The sequence below is a fragment of the Vipera berus genome (genome assembly GCF_964194415.1).
Source record: "Vipera berus genome assembly, chromosome: 1".
Classification (NCBI taxonomy): Eukaryota; Metazoa; Chordata; class Lepidosauria; order Squamata; family Viperidae; genus Vipera; species Vipera berus.
Genome location: NC_138202.1, coordinates 64,438,902 through 64,449,589, shown reverse-complemented (window position 1 = coordinate 64,449,589; position 10,688 = coordinate 64,438,902). Strand labels below are relative to the sequence as shown.

General features: G+C 36.1%; 1 protein-coding gene across 1 annotated transcript; it reads right to left on the bottom strand.

Moving 5' to 3' along the window:
• Positions 1 to 646: 646 nt before the first annotated feature.
• LOC308659742 (rho GTPase-activating protein 11A-like) lies at positions 647 to 10,496 on the bottom strand. The gene is made up of 8 exons (XM_081313684.1): positions 10,336 to 10,496; positions 9,759 to 9,905; positions 9,543 to 9,617; positions 8,157 to 8,324; positions 6,247 to 6,382; positions 5,344 to 5,449; positions 4,631 to 4,757; positions 647 to 3,326 (listed from the first exon to the last, which is right to left on the bottom strand). The coding sequence occupies exons 1-8, from the start codon at positions 10,478 to 10,480 to the stop codon at positions 1,936 to 1,938; spliced, it is 2,295 nt and encodes a 764-aa protein (XP_081169810.1). The 5' UTR covers positions 10,481 to 10,496; the 3' UTR covers positions 647 to 1,935.
• Between the last annotated feature and the right edge of the window lie 192 nt (positions 10,497 to 10,688).

Here is a 10,688-nt window from a genome sequence, read left to right as displayed (position 1 = left end):
TGACCACTATTTTTTACTACTGGCAGGGAATATTGCAATGTGATATGGCTATGATAAAGCTTCTTAACATAAGATAGTGAAGGAATAGACTACATTAAGTTCATGTGATTGTAATCAATATCCTATGGTAATAAAAATGCTGAACCTTATTTCATGAAAATGTATACTTTCTCTCTTAGCAGAAAGTTTCACTGTATCAAAGCTGGCTGCATCCTTTGTCGTTATCAAGTTGAAATACCATTTAACTATAGTTATGTTAGAATTTCACTTTACGAGGAAAGGGCCAATGTAAAACAAAACAATTATATTGGGCAAGGCATGAGAAAGATGAGACAAGAAAATGTTTGCATTTGATTTGGGAGGGACATAAATCTAAAAATTGAATCACTAGATTTATTGTACATAAATCTTAACAGATTTCCAATTACACATATTACTTATGTTCTGTCTTATTATTGTAAAGACTCCACAGAGTCATTCAAAAAGATAGTTCATCCATTTTTTTCCCGCAAATAACTGATCCATTCTTTGCTCCATAATATTCATAGTTGGTTGAAGTTTTGGGTAAATGGCTTTTTGAATACAGTACCCTATTTTCTAAGCGTGTTGATTTAGTATCTTGAAGGAAACAGTACTTTTAAAAATGCATCAATATAATTACTAAAGCAGTATTGCAGACTTTTTCAACATTAACTGGATGTAAACAGCTTTTCATGAAGGCAGCATATACATAGATGTGTAAAAAAAATTCGAAATACAGCATATACAATATAAAAAAAAATCAAGCTTTTTTTAATTTCAGAGGTAAAGAGTTTTTAGCATTCTCCCCAAACTATTCTAAAACGTAATTTCAAATTTAAATAATTTATATATAGTAAACAACAATTACAATTCATTTCAAAAGAGCAAGTTGATCAAAATGCTGTGCATCTAAACAGTATGGCTTTACACAATGTATCTCAATCACATAACACTTTTTATATTTTATACATCCTATATTATAGTATTTATATAAAAAAAAAGAACTAGCAAGTTCTTTCACTATCTTCTAGTCACCCTCTCCCCCAGTATAGAACACAGACAGTAACATCCATTCAGCCGCTCTGGAACATTCTTCCATTTGCTGCGCTAGAATTCTCAATATACCTCCACTCCAATTGTAGAACATTTGATGATTTGATACATGTATCTAACATTTTACTGAGTCACTATTTGTTTGAGTCCACAAAAAAGTGCAGCTGTCCGAAGTATGGACAAAATACATTTGTTGTTGCAAGAGGACCTAAATTACCACTCCCAGAAATAAATTTTACAAATAGAAGCCTTCTAGATAACTGATTACAAAAAAACATGGCACATTACAAAATTTAACCCCGTAAACTATTTTGTAAATGTAGTATTAAGCTTTCTGTTTTCTAGAAACTGATCCTTTGTTTATCTCTGAGTTAAGTAATAGTCAGCAGCTCTTCCAGGTTGTCATCCATAAAATTTGGTAAAACATTAAAAACAAGTACCAAAATTAGGGCTCCCAAAATAAACGCTAAGGTTCATTCACTCAACAGAACTTCAAGTTTGAGTCCCCAAAAAATGTAAGAGAGACATACTTAAGACAATTTAAAGAAAGATAAATGTTGGATTAAGCTTTTCTGCCGGCAGGAATATTGTCTGAATGAAGTTCCACTCAGAATGTTATTTTCCCTCTGCACAACACAGCAGCATTTGCTTTATTGTTCTGGAGAATTCCTCAGTCCTGTGCAGATTTGGGGAAGCATAAGTGACTTCAGGGTGAGGGAAAATGACACCAACAGCTTCCACCAGCGGGGCCTCTCTGTGAGTAAGGTCCTCCATGGGGAACGGATTCTGGATCCAACACTTTCAGTTCTACATTTACAAGCTTAGATGTAAGAGCACAGAAACATGGCTGGGATCAAACCGTTAAAAGTCAAGAGGCTTGGCAGTTGGGAGTAGTTTTGCTGTGGGGATTGGGTTTTTTGGCGATCCTCTATACCGAGTCTTTGTTCCTGCCATTTTCCTGAGAACATATTTATCAGGTGTAGCCACTGAAGCATTTGACCTTGTGCTCACTTTGACAAGAGTTTTTGGTGCTTCGTGGTTAGTTAAGTCCTCAAGGGCAGATTTGGAATTATTATTAAACGTTTCTTTGATGGTTTGCTCTGATGAATGTATCAACTGAGGATAAGATTTGGGAAATAGAGCCAACTGATCACGCTCTTCTTTGCATGTCACTTTAGAAGGTAGTGAATTTGTCAATGAATTGTCTGTAGTTACTGCACAGGAAGACAGTGCAGTTTCGTAGCTCACTGATTTAGCAAGAGAAGTGCAGCCATCACCAGCTTTTTTGCAAGCAACTGATTGTTTATTAGTTTCCAAGAGGGAATTTATTCTCCTTACAGATTGACGGACTGGGGTACGTTGAAACTTGAGCTCTGGCTTAGTTCTGGTTGCAGAATATGGTTCCTTTAATGAAAGTCTGTTGAACCAGTGTACATGATCAGCCACTTTTCCTGAAGGGGAAGATTTAGATTTCTCACAGGATTCCGTTTGAAGAAACAGTTGGTCATTTTTATCTCCACCTTCTGAGAAAAAGGTCTCTTTCTTTGAATTACAGTATTTAGATTCCTTTTTTCCAGACATAAATTGCTCCTTTGATTCCACCATCTCCTTCTGCACATTATTTATGTTATTTAATTGAACAACAGGAGATGTAATCAACTGGTCTTCTGGTTCTAATCCATCACTTTGGTTTAAAGTATGGGTCGGATGATCACTCTTATTATTTTGGAAGAGAAGTTCATTAATAGCATCCACCTGATCAATTGTATTTGATTTAGTGACTGATTTGGCAAACTCAGGCTCCTGCTTAAGATCTATTTTCTGATCCGTTGTTTGAAAGAGATCTTTCTTTAATTTTAGTTCTGGGTTCTTGAATTTTAGTAAATTTGATGCGGAAGACTGCGTTTCATATAAATCATGAAGGTTGCTTCCAGATTCAGAAAATGCTTTCTTAATTCTCAGCAGCATGTCTTCAGTTAAGTTATTTTCATCTTCACAAAAGGATGTTTTTTGTTTACTGCTATCGCATTCACTATTTGCAAACATGGGCTCAGCAGGAATAACTAATGGCTTTCTATTGGCAGGAGCAGTTTCAGAAGAAGAGATTTCTGTTTTAGGACATCCCATTAATGAAACTCTGGTCTCCTGAGAGTCTGTGGTTGCAGGACCAATCCAAGACATTCGATAGTTTGCTGCAGTATGACGGCTTGGAATTTGTAAGTGTTCTTCTGACTTGCTGAGGTTTTTCAAACCTTAAAAAATAGATACTTTAAAAAAGAATCAGCAAAATCAAAATTGTATACATTAAATGAACATTAATGCTATAATTCCAGATAACATATATCAGAACTCTGCTTTTCTACCATAGTACTATATAACACCATTGTTATAACATAACTGGCCTGGTAAGGGTTACAAAGAATCAAAAGAGCCATTAGTGGGCTAGCGTTAGAAGAACATATACACGTAGTAGTCACGACATTCTAGTCTCCTCTTTCTAACTTGGGGACACATTGTACTTCTCCCAGGTGAATTCTAGTGCCATATATGGATTATGTAGGAAGGAACAGAAATCTTAATGTTTGGAAAATGAAGCAATCTCCACAGAATCATTCTATACATTTAGAATGTATACTTAAAACTGAAATGTCAAATACTCACATACTAGGAAAATCATTTGTAATTGCTCTATATCTCAATACACGGCCAGAATTAATCACTTGTGCTTTGAAGTGCAAATCTCTACTTAAAGTCTGTGGACTGATCCTCCCCAATTATAAATGCATTAGTCTCATTTGGAAAAGGACGGTACACCAATATCATGCTATTGCTGCCTGTATGGAAACACAGTAGGACTATAAAGGTAAAGGTTCCCCTGCACATGCGTGCTAGTCGTTTTCAACTCTAGGGGCCGGTGCTCATCTCCGTTTCAAAGCCGAAGAGCCAGCACTTGTCCGAGGACGTCTCCGTGGTCATGTGGCCGGCATGACTAGACGCCAAAGGCGCACGGAACGCTGTTACCTTCCCACCGTAGTGGTCCCTATTTTTCTACTTGCATTTTTACGTGCTTTCAAACTGCTAAGTTGGCAGATAGGACTATATGAGTACATTTTTTTGAGAAAACAGATGCATCTGGACTGAGATTGACTCAACCCATCTTAGCCTAATGGATAAACTACTGAGAAAGACCTCAGTTCTAATAGTGACTACCTTTCTTAAATTCAAAGAGTCCACAAGATAGCTAAATACTGCATGATCTTTTATTATATGGATTTTTTTTATCCCATTCTTCAACCAAGTAGAGTTCATAAAACAATTTAGTTTAGATCAAGAATTAACAGTATAATGAAACTCCCTTCCTCAGTTATGTTCCAAGAATCTGGAAAGTACTTGGTTGCAATAGAAATAGAAGGTAAAATGCAATAAACATTTAAATTTCACATTGTACCCTAAACTCTCACTCTGTAATGTAGTGCAACATAATACTATTGCTACTAAAAAAAGGTTTGCTATATCAAGGATTCATTGTATTTACTTTTTTTAATTATAGACTTACCAACACATGGGCTTAACAATGCTGTAGTCTTCGTAGTTCCCACTTCATTTTCTTTATCTTGATGACCAGCTAGTCGGTGACCAATATTTTCAGCTCTGTTGTTATCTTCATGCTCCACTGCGGTATTCTTAAAATAAAATAAAAAGTTTGATAAAATTTTATTCAGACGTTTCTTCTATTCTTCTACGTTCTCATAAATATAGACAGCACCTGGGATTTCTAACAAGAACCCATATCATAAGAGAGAGTGGACTAGCAGACAGTGGCCATTAAGAAGAGGATGACCTGGTAAGAAGAACGAAAGCAAGACTGAAATGCAGTAAATTGGTAAATGGTAATAATTAAAAACAGGTAAGTTTAAATCAGAAACATAGCAAACATCTTCATGGAGATAATATCAGTAAGCAATTCTTCAGATGTTTAGACTATTTACCACACATCCTCTATCACTTAACAGATTGAATTACACTTTAGTCTTTATTACAAATAATAAACCAACAATATTCTGCAAAAGACTGTTACTGGCCTAAAATTACGAAAGTCGGCTTCTAGGAGACGGTCAGATCAAACTGCTCTATTTTCCTCCTCATCGTCCAATCATAACCAGCTGTAATGATTTTTTGTTTTATATGTGTATCCGTGTGAGTATTGGTTGCATGGATTTTATAGAAGCTACTATTTCCATTAAGGAGTGAAACATGGTTATTATATACCTGTCTGCTGCTTCGTCCAAGAATGAACTTTAATCGCAATGACCTGCGTACTACTTCTTTCCGGCTGATTTTAGGTGAAAAACAACCTGTTTTCCCAGATTCAACTCTGAAAGGAAAGAAAGATAAGTTGGCTGAATACTGTTCTAAACTAATGATGATATCGTGGTTAAAGTGCTGGCCTAGAAACAAGGAGATTGAGTTCTAATCCCACTTTAAGCAAGAAAGATGGCTAGATAACCTTGCACTAGTCACCTTTTCTCTTTCCGCTCAATGCACCTCATAGGATTGTTGTGGTGGGGAATATTGTGTGTGTTTGCTATCTAAAGGTAGGATAAAAATAAATAAAACTGATATTCTAAAATCAGTTAATTTACAAGGAAAGTAACAATTTAAAAATAAGCTGGTTATAAAGTAAAAAATTACAACAAAAGTGGGAAACATAACATTTACTGAAAATAGGTTGTGGCAGCTCCATTCCTGAGTAGATAATAGATTAGTGTCAACTGCGGAACAGATATTAGTATTTTTCATATGATAAACATTGAATTTTCAATTTAATTCCTGGATATTTCATATAACTTTCCATTCATGAAACAAATACTAAAACTAAGGACAGCGCTAAATATTTCTAAATATATTTATCATGGATTCATTATTCATAAATATAAGGATAAAGGACATGTATGTACATAGGAAAAATAAATAGATGAGGTACTATAGTAAAATAATATGGGAACCAAGAGAACAATTAGTTTTAAAAAAAAACCTAAAGGCCATAAGATTTGACTCATTGTATTTAATACTGTTCAGAATATAAAATATATTAACACCTTTAATTATAAAAATATATACAGTATGTTATTACTCCTTCTATGCTAGAAGTGCCTATTTTGACAAACATACCTTTGTACTTTTTTATTGGCAATCCTTTTGCTCCTTCGACTTCTTCCATTAGAGAGAGATTTCTCACAAGTAGCTGAAGTAGACAATGAAGTTTGAGATGCATCCAGAGACACAGAAGGGCTATCTACAAATGGAGCTGTAGGATTTACAAAAGTAGCAGCTTATTTTAAAATTATTCTACTTAAGAATACAATTTTTATCCATAAAAATGTCACTGGCCCCCACTTCTTGGTAACAAGTTATAGAAATAGCATTTTTTTTAAAAGTAGCTATTTTTAAAATCAAAATGTATACTTTCATATGCCTATTTCTATTTCCCTTTTCAAAAGAACATAAAGGAAATTCTTCTTAGTCAAACCAAAAATTTATCTGGCCCAAAAATATACCTTTATACAATATTTTAAAGATAACCACCCCAGAGTTTATTAAAACTATTAATAGCAGTTTTCATTTTATTTCCAACTCATCCAAATGTTAAGAAAGAATGTCTACCTCCATCAGGAGAATAAACCCCTGAAAAACACAGAACTGGACCAAATATGGTGTTGGAGGAAAAGTTGACGAAAGAAATATCATGTTAAAAAAATGGACTGGATCTGGCTGGGCATTGCAGAGAAAAAAAAATCCTGAAAAATATTTGCAATACATTCCTGTGGCAAAGAAAGTTGGGCAATGGTTCAGAATGCTTGAAGCTATTGTTTTAAGTCCCCTTCTCTTTGTACCACTAAGGTAGTACTACATCTGTTTATTTACACCGTGCCAACACAATCCCAAAATGTTGTAGTATATTATGGAATATAATGTCATCTATAATTATCCTCATGGGCAGTTCAGTTATTGATGACTTCTTCAAACACATTTAGGAATTTGTGCCAGAAAGAATAGCATGTTAAGAATTCAAATTAGTCTTCACAGATTCAAGACTTTCAAAATTACTTCAAAATTTTTGTTCTTTTCTAACAATGAAATCTTTTCCAGAGCCTTTAGATATATACCGTATTTTTCGGACCATAAGACGCACCCAGTTTTTAGAGCAGGAAAACAAGGGAAAAAAATTCTTTCTCCTTCTCTCTCCCTCTCTTTCTCTTCCTCTGTCTCCCATTGTCCCTTCCTTCCTTCCTTCCTTCCTTCCTTCCTTCCTTCCTTCCTTCCTTCCTTCCTTCCTTCCCTCCCTCTTTGTCCTTCCCTCTCTGCATTAGAGCAGTACCCGCGGAGGCGGCCCTGCAGCCCGGCTTTCTCTTGCAGAAAGCAAGCTGAAACGGAGTGAGGGAGATTGCCAGAAATGCGAATCGGCCGATCTCGCGCTCCTGCAAACTCCCTCGCTCGGTTTCAGCTTCCCTTGCTACAAGAGAAAGCAGGCTGAAACGAGGCAGATTGTAGCAGCGCGAGATCAGCCGATTCGCATTCTTGGCAATCTCCCTCACTCCGTTTCAGCCTGCTTTCTCTTGTAGCAAGGGAAGCTGAAACCGAGCGAGGGAGAGTGCAGGAGCATGAGATCAGCGTTTCTCAGCACGTGCCGATTCGTGCTCCTGTCAATCTCCATTGCTTTCCACTTGCGGAGGTTGGGGCTGGCCATACGGATCACCTTCGGACCATAAGACGCACCCTCGTTTCCCCCCCCCCTTTTTGGGGAAAAAAAGTGCGTCTTATGGTCCGAAAAATACGGTAGTTCAGTGAAATGTCTGCTCAGCAATACTACACCAAACTGTAATTTATTTGTAAATTATTCTAAGCATGTGAAATTCTTTGAACGCTATATAAATGCTATTACGCAATGCAAGAAATTTAACAAATGTCATACTGTAGTAGTGTTGTTTGTACAGAGTATTTCTGCATTGCTGTCTGTAATAGGTGTGCAGAGATAGGAATTTGAAAACCCGAAGAACATTGCTGAATATTTTTCACTCTACCTGATCCAGGTGTTAAGCTAATGTTAAAAAGGCTGTTTGGCAGCATTTCAGGACCCATGTTATGCCCAACGGATCGCCTTTTCTTGCTGGATAAACGTTGACAGGATTCAGCAGGATATTTACGCTTAAAATTTGGAGTAACCATTACTGGAGTCACTGATGAAAACACTAAAGAATATACATATATATATATACATATATGCAGTCAAATATTTAATATGGGAAAACATACACATTATAGATTATTAATAGTAAGCATATGGAGAACAATTGTGCATAGTAATTATTTGCTTCATCCTGAAATTAGCAATTGGAAGAGCAAATGAAAAGGATAAACTGAAAAATTGGGAGTAGGAGAAGAAGACTTACTCTTCACCCTAAAAAAAGGACCTTGTGGAAAACTGGAACAGTCTACAACATCTATTCTTTCACATTAAATATTTTAAAATTGACAACAGTATTCCTTCAAGTATGAACTAAAATTAGGGCTGCAAATAATTATATTTTTAAGTTTAAATCTGTCCAGTTCAACAGACAAATAAAATGGCTTTCATTCGCTGGAGGCAAACAAGCCAAGTCTATATAGCCACTTGTTTGGGATGTTTTCATTTGGATTCCTATGCTAAGCAAAGGGTTAGATTTAGTGGTTTAAAGGGCTCCTCGCAGTTCAAAACTCCCTCATCGGTGCATATTGTTTACCATGTTTTGTAATGCTTAATTACATGCTTATATTCTTCTTTTCTTCCAAGAGCTCAAGTTGGTCTACATGAGCATTTCCATTTATTTGCACAACAGCAACCCTGAGATATGTTGGGCTGAGAGAGACTGACTGAGTTACTTCAGTTTCCATGGCTAAAGGTGGACTTGAACCTGAATCTCCCTAGTCCTAATCCAACATTAACCACATTACATATATAAAATTAAGCACTGCATGGCAAGATAAAAATATTTCTATTTTCTGTTTCTTTCCAGAACCGTTTGCCATTATTTATTTTTTTAAAAATGCAACAATTACCATGTTTTGTTTTACAGATATTAGAACAAAGCCATGCAATGTAATACAAAAGAAGGATTTCTCATTAGCAATATAATAAGTAAAATGCTTTTGGAGCAAGTATGCAAACTGAAATAACAGCTGAAATATCCTTTTAGGTGTTATAGTTGCAAAGTACAAAATGGCACTCAAGCTTTAATATGCAGCAAAATAAGCAGGTCATATCTTAAGTGTAAAACTCAGCTCGATGGAATAGTACATGTAAGGATAAAACAAGAATTACTGACTTCTTTACATTGTAATCTACCATATACTATTCCTGCACTGTAATATTGTTAATATGTTCAAGCCTTGCTGACATGAAGTGCTTCATGCAAATGCACTATACCTACCACATTGGTCTCTCTGAGGTGTAGTGGAGGGTGTTCTGTTAGATTTAAGTTTATTCAGAGCTCCACTAACAATATCTGAAATTGAAGATACATCAAGCAATCAACATTTTAATGCTTAGTCTCTCTTTTTTTATGCAGCCCTTGATAAACATTTGCATTTTTTAAAACTTGAGGGTCTTTTTAAAAAAAAATATGCAGAAGTAATTTACTTATTACCTCCTATGCTCTGCCCTCTCCTTCTCAAGTGTTCAGAGGGAGTTTCAATTTCGCTTTCTTGATCATCATGGAGCGCAGGTGTAGAGACAGAATCATCAATGCCAAGCATGGACGGTATTTTTTCCAGGATAAATTTTGGTATTTGTCCTGAAAAAGGTATAATTATGTTCCTCAAAAAAAAAAAAAAAAAAAGACAAAACAGTATTCTAATGTCATAATAGGTAAAGGTAAAGGTTCCCCTCGTTTCCAACTCTAGGTGCCGGTGCTCATCTCCGTTTCAAAGCCGAAGAGCCAGTGCTTGTCCGAGGACGTCTCCGTGGTCATGTGGCCGGCATGACTAGATGCCAAAGGCGTACGGAAAGCTGTTACCTTCCCACCGTAGCGGTCCCTATTTTTCTACTTGCATTTTGACGTGCTTTCAAACTGCTAGGTTGGCAGAAGCTGGGACAAGTAACAGGCGCTCACTCTGTTACGCGGCACTCGGGATTCGACCCGCCAAACCGCCGACCTTCTGATCGACAAGCTCAGCGTCCTAACCCACTGAGCCACCGCGTCATAATACTGACCATCACCTTACCTATGTCTTCTGCATGATCAATCAATGTCTGCAGAACTCCAGCCTGCAAGCGGAGTTTCTTCTCTGTGTGCACAGACATTTTTTCAATTTCACTTGATTGGAAGAGGTTTGGAGCAAAAATTACTGCTAGATTACAACTATCCATCTTGTTCTCAGCAGATCTAGGCAATGAAAAAAACAGAATAGCATCAGATTTAATATTTGTTTAAATATAACTAATACTATTTAATATTCATTTTTCAAAATGCTAAATCAGCACTGATACCGAAGAGCTCTCAATTACAAACTAGTTACTGCAACTTTGGTTCCAGCATGTCAATAATAATAATAATAATAATAATAATAATAATAAT

Coding starts and splice junctions, on each gene's coding strand:
- LOC308659742 (XM_081313684.1), bottom strand. CDS start 10,480: ATGGATAGTTGTAATCTAGCAGTAATTTTTGCTCCAAACCTCTTCCAA. Junction 9,906..10,335: donor TGATCATGCAGAAGACATAG/GTAAGGTGATGG, acceptor TACCTTTTTCAG/GACAAATACCAAAATTTATC. Junction 4,758..5,343: donor TTGGACGAAGCAGCAGACAG/GTATATAATAAC, acceptor TTTTATTTTAAG/AATACCGCAGTGGAGCATGA.